Genomic DNA, 22,298 nt, shown 5'->3' on the forward strand with positions numbered 1-22,298 from the left:
ACATACCCAGTATAGGGCTCTTACATCAGAACTAGGGAGCAGGCTTTCGACTTGCCCTAATACTCTTTTAAAAGTAAGAGCGCCTAGCAATCCCCTAAGGCTCATCCCTGGATTTCCGATTCGGTAGGTCCGGGTGGGCCCAGGAGTACACCTATGAAATGGGTCTTTCGCCCTATGGTGATGCAGGCGACCTAGGGGCCGCACCCTAGGAGGCAGCAGCGAACTGGTTGACCTCACAAAAGGTCTCCAGCCGCCCACCTCCGCCGCCACCAATGCCCACGCTCCGGACTGACCCATCTCTGCTGCCGTCCGCCTGCCCCACCCAACAAGCCCGGGTCGGCTGCGGGCGGACTTCAGTCGGATGTAGACCCGGGCGCTGAGGTGCCACGACCAGGCGCTATTCAGCTTCCACTTTGGCCAGCCATAGGCCCGTTGGGATCCAAGATTCCGGTACCCAGAACGGCTGTAACGCAGCCGCCCATTAGCTCAGCATTGCACCGCTCAGCTGGAGCGCTTCCAAAGGCTTGGAGGATTGGTGAAGCTCTGGGCGCCGGGGCCAATTGGCGGATAGAGTCGCGTTCTAAGGGGCGGGTTCCGCCTGGGCCCCGCCTCTCTCTGCGACAGCCCCCCCCCCCTCCCCCCCCAACTCCGCTCCATATCCGGTTCCGTCTGCCGCGCGCCGGGAGGTGCTTTGGGGGTGTCTGTCATTTTGCCTGCACCGGGTGGGTTGCTGGGACCTGCGTAGCATTTGAAGGGGAGAGGGGTTCAAGGTCAATTCTGAATCTTGAGACTTTTCACGAATTTGGGGACCCAGAATGGGATTGCCGAGTTTTAATTTTGCCTAACACTTTTGGACGAAAGCCCAACTGCCTTCACCAAAGTTTCATCAAAGATTTTAACATTAAAAAAAAAAAAAAAAAAAAGCTATTCTGAGAATCAGAAACAGGTCTTTAAAGCAAATACCTTTAACTTAAAGGGGGGGAAAGTTGTCCATTTTCTGATTTGACTGAGACAAGTAAAGATGACTCCATATCACTGATTGTCAGCCCTGCATTGGGCATCGCTATTTTAGCTACATTGTAGGGACCTGGGTTAGGAAGATCCCCTGGAGGAGGGCATGGCAACCCACTCCAGTATTCTTGCCTGAAGAAGCCCACGGAGAGAGGAGCCTGGTGGGGTCCTGGTGAGGTCCATGGGGTCACAATCGGACACTACTGAGCGACTAAATACAGCACAGCACAGGGCACTGGCAGTCGGGGGCATTTGGTCCCCAGGAATGTTCTGTCTTGTCAGAACTATGGGTCTTCCATGCTAAGTTCAGATAATAAAAATAGTAGCTATTGTTGAATGCTTACTAGGTAATAGAGGGATCCTAAGTAATACAGCCTTGTCATCTACTGTCTGAATTAATTCTCCCCAAACCACATGATGTATTGGCACCATTGGCTCGGAATTACACATGAGAACACTAAGGCATAAAAAGTTGCAATACATCCAGGGTCACCCAGCTAGTTAAATGCTGAAAAGGAGATTCAAATCCAGTCTGAGCTCTTATAGTCATTCAGATCATTCTGAAAGTAAGAATATACCTCTGCCCCAGACTCTTCATTCATCAACTGTTAGGTTTTAAACAGTAAGCTGGAAGAGGACTGTATCCACCTTTTTGACACACCGCTATTATGCCTGGGCTATATCAGAAGTGTTGACATTCCTTTTTGAAACCCAATGTGTTTTGTTTGATTTTACAAATGTTTGATTTTGGCTTATTTTAGGATCTTGAAAATCTGCCATTGCTTATTCAAGTGGAAAATTGTTAATTTTTTCTTTGATCCCATAAGTTATAAAATAGGGATATGAAAGGAGAATCAAGTACTTAGAAAGCCTCCTTTGACCCCGCCCCATTGCAAAGAGGATGCTTCTCCCACTGACAACTTTAGTAATCTTAGTTAATGTCCCAGAGACATTAGAATACAAGATTCTTTATGATCCTAACTTCTTGGAAACAGGTCCTAAATCTAGGCCCATTTGTAAAAGAGCCATTTTCCTCACTTGTCTAACTCTTTGAACTTGGTGAACAATAGTGGAACTCTCAGTAACATAATCTGTCATGTAAATCAAGCTTCTGAAATATTAAGAGGAATGTCTTCCAAGTTCTTCCACTATCCAAGATTAGTATGACAAAACAATTTTGAAAAATTGCAAAATGCAAACCCCATTTCCTCTCCTCAAAACAGAGACTCATGTAAATAGAGTGAAAAGATTATTTCTGTGGTGGCACTTTTTTTTCCTAGAAAGCTTAAGACTTCTTCACCCAGGACTAAAGATCTCCACATTTTCAAAACAGATCCGATCATATTTCCAGTCTCTGGAAACCAATTTGGAGTAGGTTTAATGAAGCCTAATTACCATTTATTCCTTGCTTGAGTGACTCAGTATAATAGAGGTGTAAACATGATATAATAACAAACAAGGGAAATTTGCAAAGAGGATTTCCAAGCGGTAATTACTGAGTCTCAAAGAGAAAATAGGATTAAACTTAAATGTCATAACGAAAATCTTTCTAGGGTAACCATATTGTTCCATGGTAAGATTAAAAACTGAAATGTAACCTGAAGCATTCAGCCCATTCAATTGTTGTTAAATAGGTAACTGGTGAAATAAGCATTCTGAGTTGAACTTTAATTCTGATGTGCAAGGCAAAGCTCAATTGCAGTGCATTTTATCTTTTTGGATATAAAATCAGAATGTACTATACTATTAAAAATGTGTCCGTATTCACTAGGATTAATCATTAATTTTGAAGTAGACTAAACTCTTACTATACTGAGGATAGCCACCTGAACAATTGCATTTGATACTCAAAACCCATCATTTTACAGGTGAGGAAGATGAAGCTCAAAGAGGTTAGATAGCTTGCCTAAGTGCCAAGGTCAGGGTTTGAATATAGAGCCAAGTGAGAACCTTGACATAATATTCCTTCCCTTCAGAGGAAAGACATTCCACCCCTTTGTCCATTCTCCCCTGACTACATCAAATAGTCCTTCACCCCATGCTGCTGCTGCTGCTAAGTCGCTTCAGTCGTGTCCGACTCTGTGTGACCCCATAGACGGCAGCCCACCAGGTTCCCCTGTCCCTGGGATTCTCCAGGCAAGAACACTGGAGTGGGTTGCCATTTCCTTCCCCAATGCATGAAAGTGAAAAGTCACAGTGAAGTTGCTCAGTCGTGTCCAACTCTTCACGACCCAGTGGACTGTAGCCTACCAGGCTCCTCCATCCATGGGATTTTCCAGGCAAGAGTACTGGAGTGGGCTGCCATTGCCTTCTCCCTTCACCCCGTTACTTCCCATATATTAATACAAGTATACAGTTGACTCTTGAACAACATGGGTTTTATTTGCAAGGGTCCATGTTTACATGGATTTTTTCACTGAATACATGCTACAGTACTACATGGTCTGCATTTGGTTGAATCTGCAGGTGTAGAAGCACAGATGTGAAGGGCTGACAGTGGTGGACCAGTGCCCTGAAATCTCTAGTTGTTCAAGGGTCAGCTGTATTTTTAATAACAATATTTACCAGCTCTCAGAGTCGGTTTTATTGAAAAGGTGGGAATAAGGAGACACAACGTGAAAATACATTCTCTTCTAGTGTAGTAGAAAGATGGACCCAGGAACCTTTTACTTTTCAAATGGAATCCTCAGTTTGGTTGCTAATCCAGTCATCATCAGTGCATACCAGGGATGGGCAAACTAAAGCCAGTGGGTCAAGTTGAGCCCACTGCTCATTTCTTTGCAGTTCAAGAGCTAAGAATAGTTAGGGGAAAACATTTCAGTGAAGAAGTATAATTTGTAACATGTGAAAACTACATGAAATTCACCAAGAGTGAGTCCTAATGTAAACTATAGACTTTGGGTGATAATGATGTTTCAATATAGATCCATTGATTATAAGTAGCGTACCACCCTGATGCAGGATGTTGATGGGGAGGCTGTTCATGTGTGGGGATAGGTTGGTAGGAAACTTTTCTATATTCTGCTAAATTTTGCTGTGAACCTGCTCTAAAAAATAGTCTGTTAAAATATACCTGTATATGAAATTCAAATTTACTATTCATAAATAGTGGTTTATTGGAACATAGCCATGCCCATTTATTTACATATTATCTATGGCTATTTTCACCTTACGAGGGTAGAGGTGAGTAGCTGAGATAAGATGGATTAAGAAGCCTAAAATGTTTACTGTCTTGACCTTAACAGAAAAAGTTTGCCCATCTCTGGTATAGATTAAGGTTCTAGATGGAGTGACTTGCCCTGGAAATCAAACTTCCAGGCTTCATAAACCTCCTTCCACCTCTTACTAATTATCAGGCTTTTGACAAGTGACTTAACCTTGCTAGCCTCAGTTTACTTGTCTTTTTAAATGAGGTAAGAAGAGAACACTTGTAGGATTATTTTAAGGATTTAGTGAGTTAATACATATAAAGCATTAAATACATGTTAGTATAATTTACTTTGAGTTTAGAGAGTTTCACATTCCTCATATGGCCTTTCCCTTTAGAATCTGTTTATATGAAAGTCAACTATTTGAAATACTATACTTCCTTTATGCGAGTGTCACATTTACCTGATCAGGAGTCATTTCATTGTCTACCAGAAGCTCTCACATGACATGGGTATGCTGACTGTTTCTTTTCTACGCACCAGTCAGTTCATTTCAGTTAGTCGCTCAGTCATGTATGACTCTTTGCGACCCCATGGACTGCAGCATGCCAGGCCTCCCTGTCCATCACCAACTCCCGGAGTTTACTCAAACTCATGTCCATTAAGACGGTGATGCCATCCAACCATCTCATCCTCTGTCATCCCTTTCTCCTCCTGCCCTCAATCTTTCCCAGCATCAGGGTCTTTTCAAATGAGTCAGCTCTTCACATCAGGTGGCCAAAGTATTGGAGTTTCAGCTTTAGCATCAGTCCTTCCAATGAATATTCAGGACTGATTTCCTTTAGGACTGACTATTTTGATCTCCTTCCAGTCCAAGGGGCTCTCAAGAGTTTTCTCCAACACCACAGTTCAAAAGCATCAATTCTTCTGTGCTCAGCTTTCTTTATAGTCCAACTCTCACATCCATACATGACTACTGGAAAAACCATAGCCTTGACTAGATGGACCTTTGTTGACAAAGTAATGTCTCTGCTTTTTATATGCTGTCTAGGTTAGTCATAACTTTCCTTCCAAGGAGTAAGCGTCTTTTAATTTCATGGCTGCAGTCCCCATCTGCAGTGATTTAGGGTCAGAGCAAAGGCTAGTTACCCCCTTTATCTCATGTAGATGTAAGAGCTATCCAAGTGACCTCTGTATTGCTGGGCTGTTGGCAGTATGTCCTTGGTAATTAAAAAGGGTCTGCTCTGAAATGTATACTGGGAGTTGAAGAGCGCGCACAGATTTGTCTGTGCCTCTAGATATCTTGTTTCCTATTCATTATCAGTTTTTCGTAAAGAGTAAAATCTCATAAATTAAGGCTAGAACTAAAGTAGTGAGGACATAAAATTAAAGGGACACTTTAGGGCTGTGCAAGATCTTAACACTAAGTTTTTCTCCTTATCTGCTAGATGATGAAGAAGTTTGGCCTTGTTTTATAATGAATTAATCTATTTAGGCTGTACTGGGTCTTCATTGCTGCATAGATGGCAAGCGGCAGGGGTTACTCTTTGGTTGCTGTGCCTGGGCTTCTCATCCATGTGGCCTCTGCTTGAGAGAGATGCAGATGATAATAAAGAGCTAACACTTAAGGATGAGATGGTTGGATGGCATGTGGTTCCCAGGCTTTAGGGCACAGGCTTAATAGTTGTGGTGCATGGGCTCAGCTGCTTCTGGACATATGGAATCTTCCCTGATCAGAGATCCAAGTCCTGTCCCACTGAGCCACCAGGGAAACCCTTGGCCTTATTTTAAGATAAAGTACACTCATGTACAGAGTATGGCCAGGAGGGAGGGCTTCGAATGAGAAAGAAAACGTTAGTGTCAGCCTGGTCAATTTGTATTAAACTCCCTTGGAATAAGTGGAATTCACATGCCTGTTCTTCACAGATTCTTGATGCAGAGAGAAAGCCGCGCAGGATGTTCTGAGTTCAAAGCAAGGGCTACTTCTCAGGCTGGTTTGTTTTTCCCACTCCTGCTACGCTGGTTTCTGAATCTGGGGCTCTGTCTCCTCAGGTTGAATTATCTTAGCTGCCGTCCTGGATCACTTCCTTACGACCCCGCCAGGGCCCTGTTGCTCCAAAGTTGCATTTGGGGCCAGCGGGGCGCGCCGGAACCCTGCTGTCCTTGGACCTTGCGCCGGAGGCAGCAAGCCTCACAGCAAAGACTGTGAGCGTTGGTCGTTGCGCAGACGCCGGGAGAGCATGACTGACGACGCGACCAGGACCTTGGGGAAAGGTGAGTCCTCTTGACAGTTGCCCGCGGGCTGGGGGTGCCGGGTGGCTGGATGTTGACTCTGGAGAGGCGGTTGACGGTCCTCGACTCGCAGACCAGCGCGGCGGCGAGGAGGATCGCGGTTCCTCCACAAAAAAGCCACGTGCAAAAAAAAAAAAAAAAAAAAAGTGTCCTCTCTGGGGCCCGGGAGGCGGAGGCCCGCGACTCTCGTGGGGTCCTCCTGGGAAGGCGCGTGAGCCCCTCTCCACACAGGGCTAATCCGCCTCCCCGTACCCCCCTCCACCCGCAGGGAGCTGCCCCCCAGGGCCGGTCCCTGAAGGCGTAATCCGCCTCTACAGCATGAGGTTCTGTCCCTACGCGCACAGGACGCGCCTGGTCCTCCGGGCCAAAGGCATCAGGTGAGCGGCGGGAGGCCCCATAGGCGCTCGGAAACGTTCACCATCTGGGGCGCCCCGCTTAGGTGTCACAGGCTCTCTGTGACTTTCTTCTGAGACGAAGTCAGTAAACGGTTAGCAGAGGGCAGATGGGTTCTTGAGTGGGCCATCCTGAAATGCAGAATCAGGTCTCTGCAGGAAACTGTTAGGACCACTCGGAGTAAACTGAAATGATGGCTCTGGTGAGCTGGGTTTCTTCCCTAAAGTTTGTGAAAGAGGGGACCGCGGAGGCTACGGAGGCCTTCTCTGACAGCTCTATGAAATGCAGCCCAGATCCCACCCCAGGTATATTCAGGTCAGTTCTGTTCCGTTTATTGCACTAACAACGTTTCCTTACTTATCTGTTTTTCCTCCACACTCCCCAGCCTCACTTCTACTGCCCCTCCCCCTCCACCAACACCCACACCCACACTCACACACACACTCTCACACACACTGTCTCTCTCTCTCATGCACACACAAATGTATGTTCCTGAAGGCAGGGACTTTGTCTTTCTTATTCATGGGCTAGAAGGGAACCTGGCCAATAATAGGCACTTAAAACTATTTTTTGAATGAATGAACAAATAGTTCCAAACAAAGAAATAGAAAGGACTGCTATCAAGAGGTTTCCCACACACCTGAAAAATGGGTGCACACCGGTCATAGAAGGAATTTTTCAAGACTAACTCCTGCAAAGGAGGTCTGGATTTTGAAGGCAGGGCAACTTTACTGGAATGGGGGAGGCTGCACGGAGCCAGTTCAAAGCTCAAGTGTTACTCCAGCCTCCAGTGTGTATCATCAGGGGATGACTTCAGAGTTTTGTGTTATAGAGATGGAGAGACTATTACAGAGGCTTTTAAAAAAAATTATATAATTCTGCTCTCTGGAGTGTCTATGGCTTTTTTCCAGGTTATTCCCTCTTGCTCAATTCTAGTTGGCCCAAAGTTTACTTTTTAAAAAAGGAAAAAGAAAAATAACAATAGACTGATGTTTACCTACAGTGATGAAGTGGCAGCTTGAGAATTGATGGAAATCCTTCTTTAGGGCGGGGTTTCTCACCCTCAGCACTGCCGACATTTGGGGCAGATGATTCTTGGCTGTGTGTGTTTGGTGAGGGGGAGGAGCTGTCCTGTGTGTTGTTGGATATCTTGCAGCATCCCTGGCCTCTGCCCATTAGATGCCCGTAGATTGCTCTCCCTCCAGTTGTGGCAAACGAAAAAATGTCTCCAGATGTCAGATTTGTACTTTCAGATTTTAAAATGTACTAAAATCTGTGGTGCCGTGGTTAAGCTTGTGAGCTCTGAGTCAGACTGCCTGGCCTCCCATCTTGGCTCTGCTACCTCCTGGTGGTTGATATTGGGCAAGAGATTGAACCACAAGGAGCCTTATTTCTCAGAAGGGATGTGTTAAATGATTTCTTTGCCTTCCCTTGTTTGCACCTCATCATGATTCCCCAGTTCACTTCATGGGAATCATGGAGAGCAAATGGGATAAGGCATAGAAAACATCGAACACATCCTAATGCTGAAAAGAAGAATGATGTTGTTATGTACTTTTCTTTGTACAAACCTCAATTTAAAAAACTTGTTGCAAATTTTAATTTTATAGATTGATTGTTTCTGCTTTTAAGATGAATGTCTGGGGATTTCCCTGGCAGTCCAATGGTTAAGACTCTGTACTTGTACTACATGGGGCACAGGTTTGATCCCTGGTCTAGAAACTAAGATCTCACATGGGGTCTTTGTGCACTTTGAAAAAAAAAAAGATGAGTGTCTGCCTAATCCTCTCATTTTTGTTCTGTCCTGTTTTCCCTTTGCTTTATAAGACATGAAGTTATCAACATTAACCTGAGAAACAAGCCTGAATGGTACTTTACAAAACATCCTTTTGGCCAAATTCCTGTCCTGGAGAACAGCAAATGTCAACTGATCTATGAATCTGTCATCGCTTGTGAGTACCTGGATGACGCTTATCCTGGAAGGAAGCTGTACCCATATGACCCTTATGAGCGAGCTCGCCAAAAGATGTTATTGGAACTATTCTATAAGGTATATCCATTTAAAAACAAAAACAAAAACACTTAACACTCTATTTTACTTTGTATGTCTTTCTCAAACTCCAATCCATTTTAAAAGTCAAATCATTGGTGAAATTGATTTGTTTTAATACCTGTGTGTGCCTTAGGAGGATAACTGGTGTGGAATTATAGTAAAGCTGTGACCTCTGATATTAAAGGTTAAAGTCTTTGCCAATAGCTACTTTTCTAGTGGAACTAGCAGCCTCAAGAGTTATGATTATGGCATAGTTATGATTGTGTAACTTGAGACAAGGAATATTGAAAGAGTGAAAATACTTTGAAGGAACTATTTCCAAGGTCTCAGGTGAAAAAAATATCAGGGTGTGAAAAAGGTAATGCACAGGAGGAGATTACCCTTTATGGGGAACAAGAGTGCCAACTGTCCAGGAAATGTGAAGAAGAGAGAAAAGGGGACAACTGTTGATATTGGGAGAGAATGTTATGGAGAAATTTTATGATAGTTTTTTTTTTAAAGAAACCAAAGTGACTCAATGATATTAGTGACTGGTGTCTATGGAGCACTAGTGATGTGCCAAGCACTGTTCTAACTCTTTTATAAAGGTTAATCTGTTTAATCCTCATCACTGCCCTTTAAGGTGGGTACTATTCTTGTGTCCATTCTTCAGATGAGAACACTGAGGCTTAAAGAAGGTAAATGCCCCACCTAAGATGGCACAGTATGGAAATAGCTGAACAAGTAACCTTGTTCACCAGTGTGCTGTGACACGTGGATTCCTGAAACCACAGAGGTCGCCGTCAGGTGGCGCTGTTGGCAGAGGGACAGAGCTCTGGCTGCATTGTCAGGCGAAGCAGGAGCGCGGAGTGCTGTCCGCCTTCTCTGCTCAGAACCTGTATCCTCCGATCAGGTCCCGCATTTGACCAAGGAGTGTCTGGTAGCATTGAGATGCGGGAGAGACTGCGCTGATCTGAAGCTGGCCCTGCGTCAGGAGTTCTGCAACCTGGAAGAGGTAAAAATGGGGCCCTCTCCTGGCCAGATGTGGTGGATAAAGTGATGCAGGTCCACACCCTGGTCACCCTGACACCCTCCGCTTTCACAGACTTATATACTTTTCCTGTCTGACTTTGGTAAGTTCAACTACTAGTCATCTGACTTGGGGGTACTTGAGCTCCACTAACCTCCTCTGGAATTTTTCTTGAAAATCTGGCTAGGGGTAGGGGAGGGCATGTGATGAACTTGTTCCTTTCCCAGAATCACCACATTCCTGACCTATCTCCGCACAGATTCTGTAGCTTCTGCTTCTGAGTCCAAGGTCAATATTGGTTAGGGGTTGTGTTTGGCTTCTAGTATTGATTAAAAAAATTATAAGGATTTATTCTTTCACACACATACACATGAACTTAGAGGTACAGTAGTATAGGGCCGTTTTGATGGCTTCTTTATGAGGTTACCAAGGACTGAGGTTTTTTTCTCTCTTCCTGTTCTGTCATTTTCAGTGCGAGGCTTACATCCTCAAAATAACAAAATAGCGGCTGGAACTTCAGCTGTCACATCCAAGTTCCAGATTACAGAAAGGACAACAGAAAGGAAAAAACTGGCAAAAGGCCATCCTCCTTTAAAGGCTTTCCTAGAAGTTCTGTCCAATGATTACTTAAATTTCATTGACCAGAACTTAGTCATTGAGTTATAAGTATCTGCAGGGGAGGCTGGGAAATTTAATCTCTTAGCTGGGGCCACCTTGCATAAAATCAGAGTTCTGTAATTAAGAAAGAAGGGGGACAAACTTCCTTGGTGGTCCAGTGGCTAAAACTCCATGCTCCCAATACAGATGGCTCAGGTTCTATCCCTGGTCAGGGAACTAGATCCCACATGCCACAGCTAAAAATATCTCACATGCCACAACTAAGACCTGAGCAGCCAAATAAATAAATGTTAAAAAAAAAAAAAGAAGAAGGGGAAAGTGTCTATGGGTAATCAAGGAGCAATCTCTGTTACTAGACCTTCCATGTATCTAGCAGTAATAGGGCTACTTACCCTGTACCTCTCTTATATTCTGGAAGGTGGTCCTTTGACTTCCTTTATCTTTGTTCTAGAAACTGATAAATTCCCCTATGGGTGGGTTGTAATCCTTCGGCAGCCAGGGAACGCTATTTTTATCCCCTTAAAAGAAGGCTGATTACTAATATTCTTCCATCTGACTTTTGTGAAGTGGAAGCTGTTAAATTTATTTACAGTTACAGCTGCCTGTTTAAGATTTATATAGTTTCAGCATTTATGGATTCAGCATCATGTGTAAGAAATGTCAGCCTTTGGTCCTGAGAACACAGACTGCGGTCTTAACTCTGAGGAGGCAAGTAGGATGAGGTGGAAAGAGTCTTGGATCCTAGGCTTGGCTTTATGGGATTCCAGAACCTTGATGAAGGTTCTGGACGTCTCTGTGCCTTCGTTTCCACATTCATAGAATGAAAGAGTCTTAAAAGGTGTGTTCACAAGTTTTGCAGAGGGACCGCCCAGTGAGAGGAGGTCTGGTGGTGGTTTTAGACCCTGCTTCAGCCAGACCAGCCCTGCTTTCAACACTGTGTTTAACAAGACATCTAATAAGCTTGAATTTGAAGAGGGAGGGGGACCGTGCTTTCAAAAAGAAGTTTGATAGCTTTTGCCCATAGAGAATTTTTATGGTATTTATTTTCAAAGATTAGCTGAACTGATTTTATCATGTCTGGTTACCTTCTTACATGTTAAATGCTGGGCTAGGGAAAGGAGTCTTGAAACAAAATCTTTTAAATTCAAAGATAATTGGAAACATACATTGAACTATCTCCTTCCTACTCTGCATTTGAATGATGGATGAACTTTGAAAATTACAGATTGCTAAGTAGATGTATAATATTACAATGGAGGCACAGTTCCTTTGTTTGGGTTCTTCTAGGGAAGTGAACCTGTATTTTTGTGCTGGGCATGATGCTAAAGTTGCTTTGCATACGTCCTCTTATTTAATCTTGTTAATGACCCTCTCAGATGTAATAAGTAGCATCAGTGAAATTCTGGCTAGTTAAGGGCTAGCCAGGGCTAATTAAGGACCACTGAGTATGCAATATTGTTCCAGATTTGAACTGGTTTTTGTCCCATAGAATGTTAGTAGGAATTATAACTACAACATAGGTAATATCAGAATCTGAAAGATGCCCGCTGGGCTTGAATTATTTGATACATTCCTCTTGATACCAGTATATTGACTCTTGGAGATTCTAGTGAAATTGAAACTTCTCAGAATAATTCTAATAGAGATGTTTTCTCTCTGTTAATAGAGATGATGTGTACAATTTTTTCTCCATGATTTTGTACAATCAGAATTTTCTGTGAGTTGAAAATATTTTAAATATCTATGAGTTGTCTTGAGTGATAAGCAATTCAAGAGACCAGTGTATAATATTCCATGTTATCTGCAAGCAAACAGGTCAGTTTAAGTTGGCAGCCTTATACTCTAACGTTTTCTTCTTTTTAAATAAATGCCCTGTTTGACTTTTACATTTTTCTTTCAAACAAGTATTATCAAAATTGAAGGTTTATTTGTGCTTGTTATATAACTTCATTTTTCCATGTTATTTTTATAGTTCTTTGAGATACATTTTTTGTTGTTCAGTTGCTTAGTCGTGTCTGACTCTTTGCGACCCCATGGACTGCAGAGGCTGGGCTTCCCTGTCCTTCACTATCTCCCTGAGTTTGCTCAAACTCATGTCCATTGAATCAGTGATGCCATCCAACCATCTCATCCTCTGTCACCCTCTTCTCCTCCTGCCTTCAATCTTTCCCAGCATCAGGGTCTTTTCCAATGAGTCGACTCTTGGCATCAGGTGGCCAAAGCATTGGAGCTTTGGCACCATCCTTCCAATGAATATTCAGGGTTGATTTCTTTTAAGATTGACTGGTTTTATCTCTTTGCTGTCCAAGGGACTCTCAAGAATCTTCTCCAGCACCACAATTCTAAAGCATCAATTCTTCAGTGCTCAGCCTTCTTTATGTTCCAACTCACATCCGTACATGACTACTGGAAAAACCATAGGTTTGACTAGATGGACCTTTGTCACCAAAGTGATGTCTCTCCTTTTTAATATGCTATCTAGGTTTGTCATAGCGTTTCTTCCAAGGAGCAAACATCTTTTAAGTTCATGGCTGCAGTCACCATCCACAGTGATTTTGGGGCCCAAGAAAATAAAGTCTGTCACCGTTTCCATTTTTTCCCCATCTATTTGCCATGAAGTTATGGGACTGGATGCCATGATCTTAGTTTTTTGAATGTTGAATTTTAAACCAGCTTTTCCACTCTCTTTTTTTCACCTTCATCAAGAGGCTCTTTAGTTCCTCTTCACATTATGGTGGTGTTATCATCTGCATATCTGAGGTTATATGCACACATGTAAATAAATGCCTAGAAAAATGTCTGGAGAGAAGCACATCAGACTGCTGCTGGTGCCTACTACTGGAAGGGGATTAGCCCCGGGGGTGGGAAAGAAAAGTGGTTAAGAGCAAGGATAGGAAGGGAGAGCCTTTGCCTTCTATACTGCTTTCTATGTTTGAAATTTTTTTTAAAATAATGAGAACAGTTTTCTCTATTACATGTGTAATTATTAAAGATGGAAAAAATCACTTTTCATTCTGCATAATTTGCCATATGCATAAGCCAGAGTTATGTATCCAGCACACTCATTAGGGTTATTTAGATTGTTTCAGTTGCTTATCATTGTTAATCATGCCTCCCAGAAACAGCAGCTCCTTTGCATAAAAAGCCTGATCTCTGTTTTAAAATATGTCTTTAGGCCAAACTTCCAGGAACAGATTTGCCAGATCAAAGGGTATGACCAGTTTAGAAGCTAGAGCTGGATGTTGCTAAATTGCTTCCCCCAAGACTTGTGATGTATACCCACTACCCTCCGTGTGTGGAAAATGCCCTTTGAACCAATCCCTTTTCACTGTTCGGAGATTTCATTTAAAAAGATACTTGCCTGTCTTGAGAAACAGTCGCTTCTCATAGTTGCTTTAATGTATATTTCTTTGACTGATAGTGAGGTGGTATATTTTCTCCAAAGTATTCCATTTCTTTGTGTTTTATTTGTGAAAATGGTCTGCTACCCATCTGTTTGTCAAGATCTTCCTGATTTTCCTTGTTAATTTTTTTAAGAGTACTTTATATGTAAAGGATATTGGCCTGTTTTTAAGATACATTGTTTTGCTTTAACTTTTTGTCATTTTTGTAACATAGAAATTTAACATTAAAAATATTGTGCTATCTTTCCTGTTGTGATTTCTTCCACTGCTTTTGTATATAGGAAATCCTCTCCCCCCTTCAGAAATTTGATAATATGCTTTTATATTTTCATCTACCACCCATCACTTTAAAGATATTTGACTTGTCAAGCCTTGCCTCACTAGCTTTCCACCCCTATTATCTTACAAATATATTGCAACAAGAAGAATTAAACCTATGAAAGGGATTCCAGGATAGAATTTTCAGGGTGGTCCTTTGATCACCTACCAAATGTTGACAGGTTGCATTCTGAATCTTCACAGGAGAACTCCTGGTTGTAAGTGGTGACCAACAGGAGGGATGTGTTCGGCACAGACCCTGCTTCTCAGGCTTCTTTCCAGAGAAGTGGGTTTTATCTATACTCTAAATTTGTTCTGTATCCTTGGTTTGTTTTAAAGGGAATCCGTTAATCTTCATTAGCTCAGCCTTAACTATAGTATGTCAGTGGAGCAGACACCTGAAATTTGAAATCTTGAGAATCTCCCCTTATCTTGTATGAACTCAAAAGATATCTGCCCTGGAGTGGATTGAGTATTTCTGCTTCTGGTTAGGGTCTGCATTGCTGATGTAACAGCAGGTGGCTTTGCGTATTTTATAGTAGTGGGCTGGTTCTGCTTCATAAGAACTGTTTCCATCAAGAAAAACCATTTCCTTCCTCCTCCAGCCAGGTCAGAGCCAGCATGCTGTCCTGGTTAGAGCCAGGAGACGTCTCTGTGTGCAGGGCAGGTGGTGCATTAGGACCACAAGTGCAGTTATTGACGCTGCACTTGAGCGCCCGACTGGAGACTGAAGATTCTTAGGATGTCTGGTTTGAGGAAGTCTGGGCTTCTGTTTATAATCTTGCCCCTCACAAAAAATTTTGCAGATTTCCTTTTCCTCCTTGGTGAACCTCGTGGCTGCAGAGCCTTGGCCAGTGCGCCTCACCACGATGGCCACTCGGGGGAGCCCAGCGCGCTTCTTCTTTCTACGCGCGCTCTAGCGGGAACCTCCTTTTGTCCGCCTGGGGGAGCCCGAGAGGCCTTCGAGGCAGATAAGCAGCCCTTCCAGGGTTCAAGTTCAGAGGTGGAAACAGAGTACTCACCTGTCACCAACTAGTCTCTCCCTCTTTATTTGCATGCTCATTCCTTTTTCCGAGTCACATCCAGAAGCAAGAGAAGGATCTGTAGTCATTTTTCAGTGACCTGGAGAACAGAGAAATTTAAAAAATAGCATTTTCTACTATTCCAGTACGTCAAATGGCTTTTTCCTAAAATAGCTCACGTCTTAATCTGAACAAAAGATGTGTTAATACATTAAGGAAGTCCCAGGGCTTGAAGCTAGAGGCCCAGTTTCTTCCCCAGGCCTTGTGTGGCCTTCTGAGAATGCCTAGGGCCTTGGTGGGAAGTATCTTCTCTAAGAAGGCCGTCTTGAAGGGCAGTGTTTCTGAGAATGAGTCCATTGTGAGAAAATTTGTTCAACATTAAGGATAACCATGATCACTATATGTGACCGGTGGGTGACAGAAATACAGCAAAACAGAGTTTTGTTTTGTTTTTTAAGACATTGGCTATTAACGTAGCCACTGCTCAGTGGGTGGAGGCAAAGCTGCAGCTTCCTGTCCTGATGACAGAACATTTAGGAAAGATAAGACATAGGAAATTAAGACTGTCAGTTTATTTTACTTCTGACTGTCCTAAATTTGTCAAGATGTGGGAGTTGGCCATAAAAAAGACTGAGTGCCAAAGAATTGATGCTTTAGAACTGTGGTGCTGGAGAAGACTCTTGAGAGTCCCTTGGACAGCAAGGAGATAAAACCAGTTAATCCTAAAGGAAATCAGCCCTGAATATCCATTGGAAAGACTGATGAAGCTGAAGCTCCAATACTTTGGCCACCTGATGCAAAGAGCCGACTCATTGGAAAAGACTCTGATGCTGGGAAAGATTGAGGGCAAGAGGAGAAGGTGGTGAGAGGATGAGATGGGTGGGTGGCATCATCGACTCAGTGGACATTAGTTTGAGCAAACCCAGGAGATAGTGAAGGACAGTTGGAAGCTGGCGTGCTGCAGTCCGTGGGGTTGCAAACAGCTGGACACAACTGAGGGACTGAACACCAACAAAAGGGACTCAATTTAAACTGAGGATACAGAAGAACTATTTTAAGTCAAGTTTCCTGAAGACCGTCTTATCCAGAATGAGACAGGAAGGAGAGAATTTTGAAAAGCTCTTTTGCCATAATTGTATCTCACCTCTCGGTCAGTTAGTTGCCTGATTGAGAGAGAATGAAAAAGAAGAAGATTGCGAGGCGGGGGTCGGGGGAGTCCTCACAGGACTCTCAAAGCTGGGCCAGCCCTTGGCAGAAGGAAAGAGGCTTTCAGGGTTTGCTGATTCTGAGCTTGTTGCTAATACTTAAGTTTAAAGAACAGACAAAGAATTCACAAGAGACTTGGGAAAGCCTCTGTGATTACAGTTCTCAAACATACATATTTGAAGCTGACACAGGGTTGACACTAGTCTGGGACTTAGGAGAATGGTGTCTTTGTCTTGGTTTTGGCACTAACCAGAGAGCCCTCTTACTTCCCTGGGATGGAGTTTCCTTCTCTATAAGTGAGAGTCTCTTCCACACAGGAGACAAGAATCAGCTCACCAGCATGCTTTCCTCTCTGCTTGAACTGCCAGGAAACTCAAGTCAAATTCAAAGCTTTATTTATTAAGGAACTCTGCAGGAGCCTTGGCTCTATAGCCTGAGACCATTTTCCTTCCTTATTTTGACCTTATGTTCTAACTTTTATTTTTCCCTTTCTTAGTGTGTTATGATTTCTCATATTTAATATTTTAGTGTACACATTTTTGTACACTGCACCTCCAATCCTTTGTCTAGTGAGCATGGTATAAATAAATGGAAAAATGGAACGGGAGTTATACTAGATGAATTCCGGGGCCCTTCCAGTACTGAAGTTTTGTGATTCTCAGGGGACAGGTCATTTTACATGTCTGGAATGTCTCAGGTTTGCGGAGAAGGGAGCTCTCCTGCTGAAGGTCCCAAAGATAGTAATGAGCTTCCATAGAGGCCTGGCCGGGATGTGCCCCCGGGTCACTGTGATGTGTCTGTAGAGAAGCCGGGACTTTGGTTTATAGGAAGACTGCTTTTCTACTGGGATGTTTAGACTTGCTTTGTATGAAATCTAGTGGAGAAATGCCTTTTTGAGGCAGAGCTCAGGAATCTGCAGCTGTATCAAGAACTCCAAGGAATTTTGATGTCACATTTGGATTTAAGAAAGTCTGAGGGAATGTGTAAATGTATCACAGGGGCAGGGGAGAGGCTGGCAGAAGACATCAATTTCATCCATATACTTATCTTGACTTTTTATTGTAATAAATACCTTGATAAAGGTTGAATTACATTATGAGTGCTTTTTTTTTAAAAGACTCATTTTTTTTTCTTTAATTTTTTTTTTTTTTTTTTTTTTACTAAACTGCATGGGCATGCAGGATCTTAAGTTCCCTGACCAGGAATTGAACCTGTGCCCCTTACAGTGGAAGTGTGGAATCTAACCACTGGACAGCCAGGGAAGTCCCTATGAGTGTTTACACGGCTGAGGGTAGTTTTACAAAGATATTCCAAAAAAGCAGAGGACAGACTTCCTTGATAAATAGAAGTAAAGCAATTTCGATGATTCCTAATGTCTGAATGAATAAGTGTACCATTCTGTTAAAACTTCACTGCATCTATATGACCATATGTATTCAAAGACATACTCTTACTTTGAATAAATGAAAGGTTTTAAAATATACTAAATAAACATCAATTACTAAGCAGCTATTCATTTTCAAAATATCTCATCACCTTAACAAAGGACTTATCATGGGTTCTAATAAATGTCCATATATGGTCTGTTTTGATAAGGACTTTCTCAAGAGCATCTCTGCTCTGTCAAGCAGAAGAGTTATATAAAAGTTCCAGAGTCAGTCAGTTTAAATTCATTCTGATTTGTGCCATGAAGGCCAATAATAAGCTGGACATATACATTTCAAAGCCAGTGATAAATGTCTGGGTAATTATTATCTGATTCTGAACATAAAGAAGGTTTAGGGCTTTCTGGAATTCATAAAAACTGGATTGTTCCTTTTCCTTGTAAATCAGATCTTACTACATATGATCGAAAATAGCCTCTTTTAAATATTCATTGGCCAGGCTCTGCCGTTTAGTACCGTCTTCAAACAATGGAGAAGGAAATGGCAACCCACTCCAGTACTTTTGCCTGGAGAATCCCAAGGATGGAAGAGCCTGGTAGGCTACAGTCCATGGGATCACAAAGAGTCAGACAGGACTGAGTGACTTCACTTTCACTTTCTTCAAACAAAATGATGCCACCTACAATTATTTCAGGTTAGTCAGGGGAACTCGCCTATGCCATGCTGGGAGATAATGAAGACATAGACTTTAGGGTACCAAGATTTGCTTTCTCCTCTGAGAAGGATGGTGGTGAAGGATTTGCTTGCTGTAGATGTAACCTCTGGGGGTCTCTGTGATTTTTCATCATGAGAGCTCACATTTATTTGTGCATGATTCTATCATTCCTTACCATAACCTCTAATGTGGGCACTAACATTACCACCATTATACAAATGAGAGCACTGAGGCTTAGAGGAGAAGCTGAGTAAATTGTCTGGGTTTCATGTTGAATGAGAGGCCAAGTGAGGACCAGGTCTGCCAGCCCCAGAGTTCATTCTTAACTCCACCCCTAGACTACCTCATAGAAGCAACAAGCTGGCCTGAAGGATGAAGAATCAAGCCTGAGAGAGAGGAAGTTTGAAATCTAGGTAAAGGACATGTGCTCAATTGCTCAGTCGTATCCAACTCTTTGCGGCCCCACAGACTGCAGCACGCCAGGCTCCTCTGTCCATAGAATTTTCCAGGCAGGAATACTGAAGTGGGTTGCCATTCCCTACTCCAGGGGATCTTCCTGACTCAGGGATTGAAATCACATCTGTTTCATCTCCTGCATTGGCAGGTGGATTCTTTACCACTAGCGCCACCTGGGAAGCCCAGATAAAGGATATAGGAATCTAGATAAAGGATATAGGGATCTAGATCTTTTGCTACAGGGAAGTATTTAATTGATTATGAGTTATGTGTGTCAAAGAGAGTCTTTTGTTTGACTTAACTAGATAATTGGCATCATACTTTTCTCAATGGGAAGAACTGGCCCAACAATAACCTCTGTTAAGTACTATTGCTTTTTAAATTTTCAAGTACCTCCCCGTCCCCACTCCCCCCGCCACCACTGTCTTTGGCTAGCTCTCTGTCAAGAGTTTGCTTTCTTGAGGGTTCATCTATCTGTGTTGATTTGTCCCATTTGGGAATGAGAACTTTTGTTTTAATGTAAAAATTTGATAATGTTGATTGGCCAACACATATGAAGTTCAAAAAGCCCAAATAAAAAAGGAAAATATAATAGAAATACAGTATTGGGATTTGAAAGAGCTCATCAGATAGCCCTGCTCTTCCTTGCCTTAGTTTTGAATTGGCTGAAAAATAAGGCTAAAGAGGAGACATGTGGAGACTATGGTGTCCCCTTTATTACAGATAAACTGGATCCTGGAGAATGGGTGGGGGGAGCATGACCACAACAAGTGAGGTTCCTTATGTGGCCCCTCCCTCCCAGTAAGGGGCAGTACTGGTCAAGAGGCAGGGCCCCCTCTCCAGGGGCTGAGCCCTAGAAAGCTTAGAACAAGGAGTAGCTGAGAGAGGTGGGGCTGTTCTTCCAAATCCTCCAATCAGGTGAGCCGCTGGCGTACTCAAGGGTTGAAAGGAGGGCGGGGCTAAGTGTGGCCTGGAGAACAAACCCTAAAGGAGCTGGAGGAAACCTCAGAAAAAGGGAAGAAGCATTCACCTAACCAAATGGAAGACGACTCCAAGCCTTGGGTCTCCTTCTTTGGGAATTAATTTGATTTTTTTATTTAGTGCCTATAAATACAGTAGCAGATGGGTTAATTAACTTGCTTTTGCTCTGTTTAAACTTCCAGATTCTTGGCTATCAGAACACCGTCTTCTTTGGCGGAGATTGTATATCCATGATTGATTACCTCTTTTGGCCCTGGTTTGAGCGGCTGGATGTATATGGAATAGCCGAGTAAGACATTAAGCTGTATGGTCATAGATTCCTAGGGTTGCACTGGGTAGCAGAGCTTCCAATGATCTCTGTGCCATCTGTCCTCCTCTGGACATGTTTCATGTGAATGTGGAATGTAGAGTTTTAAACTGTGTGCTTCCTTGTTCAAAATGCACCTGTGCGCTTATGCCACTAACTGCAGACACACACTTTATGCATGTTTCTGCTGCTAAGACTGCATCCAAAAGCCTCCCTCGTGTTTCAGAGCCTGCTGGCTGTCCTCCCCACCCATCCGGCATAGCCGGTGGTGAATGCAGAAGCAGGTGGACGGTCTCAGTCACAGGGTTTTGGTGGCTAGTCTGCAGCTCCCTCGGTGGCCCTCCGCCTGGTCCTGCTGTGTCCCCCAGTGGACCCCACATCCCTTATGGGGCATCTTAGTTACCGGAGGAATCTTTCCCCAGATAGACATACCCTTAAAAAACAAATGATTTTTAAAGTAATGTATGCTTGATGTTAGATAATAAACAAAATGGCCAGCCACACACCATACGAGTGTAAGGATGCTTGAAGTAGAAGCAATTGCCCTGTAGACTGAGGGAGACCACACAGGGGCCCCAGACAGACGTGTTCTTTGTTCCCATGACACTCACAGAACTCAAACTTGGGCTGGCTTTGCTCTCACACCAGCCGGTCACATGGCGGGTGCCGGACCATTCCGGTGTTGGGAAATGCAGTCCTGCCGAGGCGGAACTGCATCTGGACTTTTATAATGCACACACTTGAGTTTACCCAGGATTCATCTTATGAGCTCCTCATTTAGGGCAGGTCAGATGTCACAGACTTGGATATTTTAAACCATGTCAGAACATAAACCTCGCCAAAACCTGTCTCCCCTGGGGACAGAACTTGAACCACACATTAGGAGCCCTCTCCTCCTGGATTTTCCATTAACAAGTTTACCGTCTGGGCAAGTCACTACAGATCTGAGACCTACACGTCCTGATCAGTCCTTGAAAGGGCCCAGTCAGCTCCATTATTTCAAGGTTTCATGATTGTTTTACTCATTTCTTTAAAAATGTGTTTTTGGAAACTTTTTTTTTCCCATTCCCCCAAAAGTAAAATCTGAGAATGACTGAAGAATGTGTCTTTTTGTTGGTAAACAGTGAAAAACAGACACCTTATTTCCCCAGAGCACTCAGTCCACAAGTTATTTTAACTGCAGGGTTAAAAACAACAACTTTGGTGATTCTAAAGACACATGGCTATTTCAAGAATCAGATTTTCCTCCAGTCAGTGACTGTGCTCAGTTGATAGGAGTAACTAAGATAGCTCTGTTGCCCTAATAAACCCATCTCTTGTAGCTTGTAGTCTAAAAAGTGACTTGCGTCCCCCTTCACCTTCAGAATGGTTAACGCTTCTCTCCTGTTTTGCAGCTGTGTGAACCACACCCCCACGCTCCGGCTCTGGATTGCAGCCATGAAGCAGGATCCCACAGTCTGTTCTCTTCTCACCGATAAGAACACCTTCCTGGGCTTCTTGAATCTCTATTTTCAGAACAACCCCGCTGCCTTTGATTACGGGCTAAGTTGCTGAGCCTTGCAGTCCATCCCTTCACCACCCAAAATTCCTAAGCCTGTCGTGATTCTGCACTTCTTTTGGTGGGGCAGTCAGTCTCTCTTCATTTTCTTGTAAGGTTCCAAATAAACGTGGAGACAGAATCATTTCTGACAATCATTTTATGACTCCTCTAGCCCATAGCGTCTAGTGATTCTCTAGAAATCTCAGTGTTAATGTCCAGAGATGTTTAGGGAGACCCTGTGCCTCCCAGCTCGATGACCTTTGCCCCAGTTTGACCTCCAGGTTATTGGTGCTGATGCTGGTGCTGAGGTTCAAGGCCGCCGCCCCATCACTGATGCTGTGGCTACAGATTGGTACCCTGCATATCTTTCTGGTGAGAGAGATGAGAAGGAAGAAAGCACTTCAAGTCCACATACTCTCCATTTGGCAGATGAGAGCTG

The 22,298-nt window shown here is 43.2% G+C and overlaps 1 protein-coding gene across 1 annotated transcript; it reads left to right on the forward strand.

Annotated features, from left to right (window-relative positions):
• The first annotated feature begins 6,263 nt into the window (after nucleotides 1-6,263).
• Nucleotides 6,264-21,986, forward strand: GSTO2 (glutathione S-transferase omega 2). Its single transcript, XM_061163156.1, has 6 exons — nucleotides 6,264-6,434; nucleotides 6,721-6,829; nucleotides 8,673-8,895; nucleotides 9,791-9,892; nucleotides 20,195-20,301; nucleotides 21,714-21,986. Exons 1-6 carry the CDS (start codon nucleotides 6,401-6,403, stop codon nucleotides 21,871-21,873), a joined length of 735 nt encoding a protein of 244 aa, XP_061019139.1. The 5' UTR covers nucleotides 6,264-6,400; the 3' UTR covers nucleotides 21,874-21,986.
• Nucleotides 21,987-22,298: the final 312 nt, after the last annotated feature.

This window comes from Dama dama, chromosome 15, assembly GCF_033118175.1.
Source record: "Dama dama isolate Ldn47 chromosome 15, ASM3311817v1, whole genome shotgun sequence".
NCBI lineage: Eukaryota > Metazoa > Chordata > Mammalia > Artiodactyla > Cervidae > Dama > Dama dama.

Coding starts and splice junctions, on each gene's coding strand:
- GSTO2 (XM_061163156.1), top strand. CDS start 6,401: ATGACTGACGACGCGACCAGGACCTTGGGGAAAG. Junction 8,896..9,790: donor TATTGGAACTATTCTATAAG/GTATATCCATTT, acceptor TCCTCCGATCAG/GTCCCGCATTTGACCAAGGA. Junction 20,302..21,713: donor GATGTATATGGAATAGCCGA/GTAAGACATTAA, acceptor CCTGTTTTGCAG/CTGTGTGAACCACACCCCCA.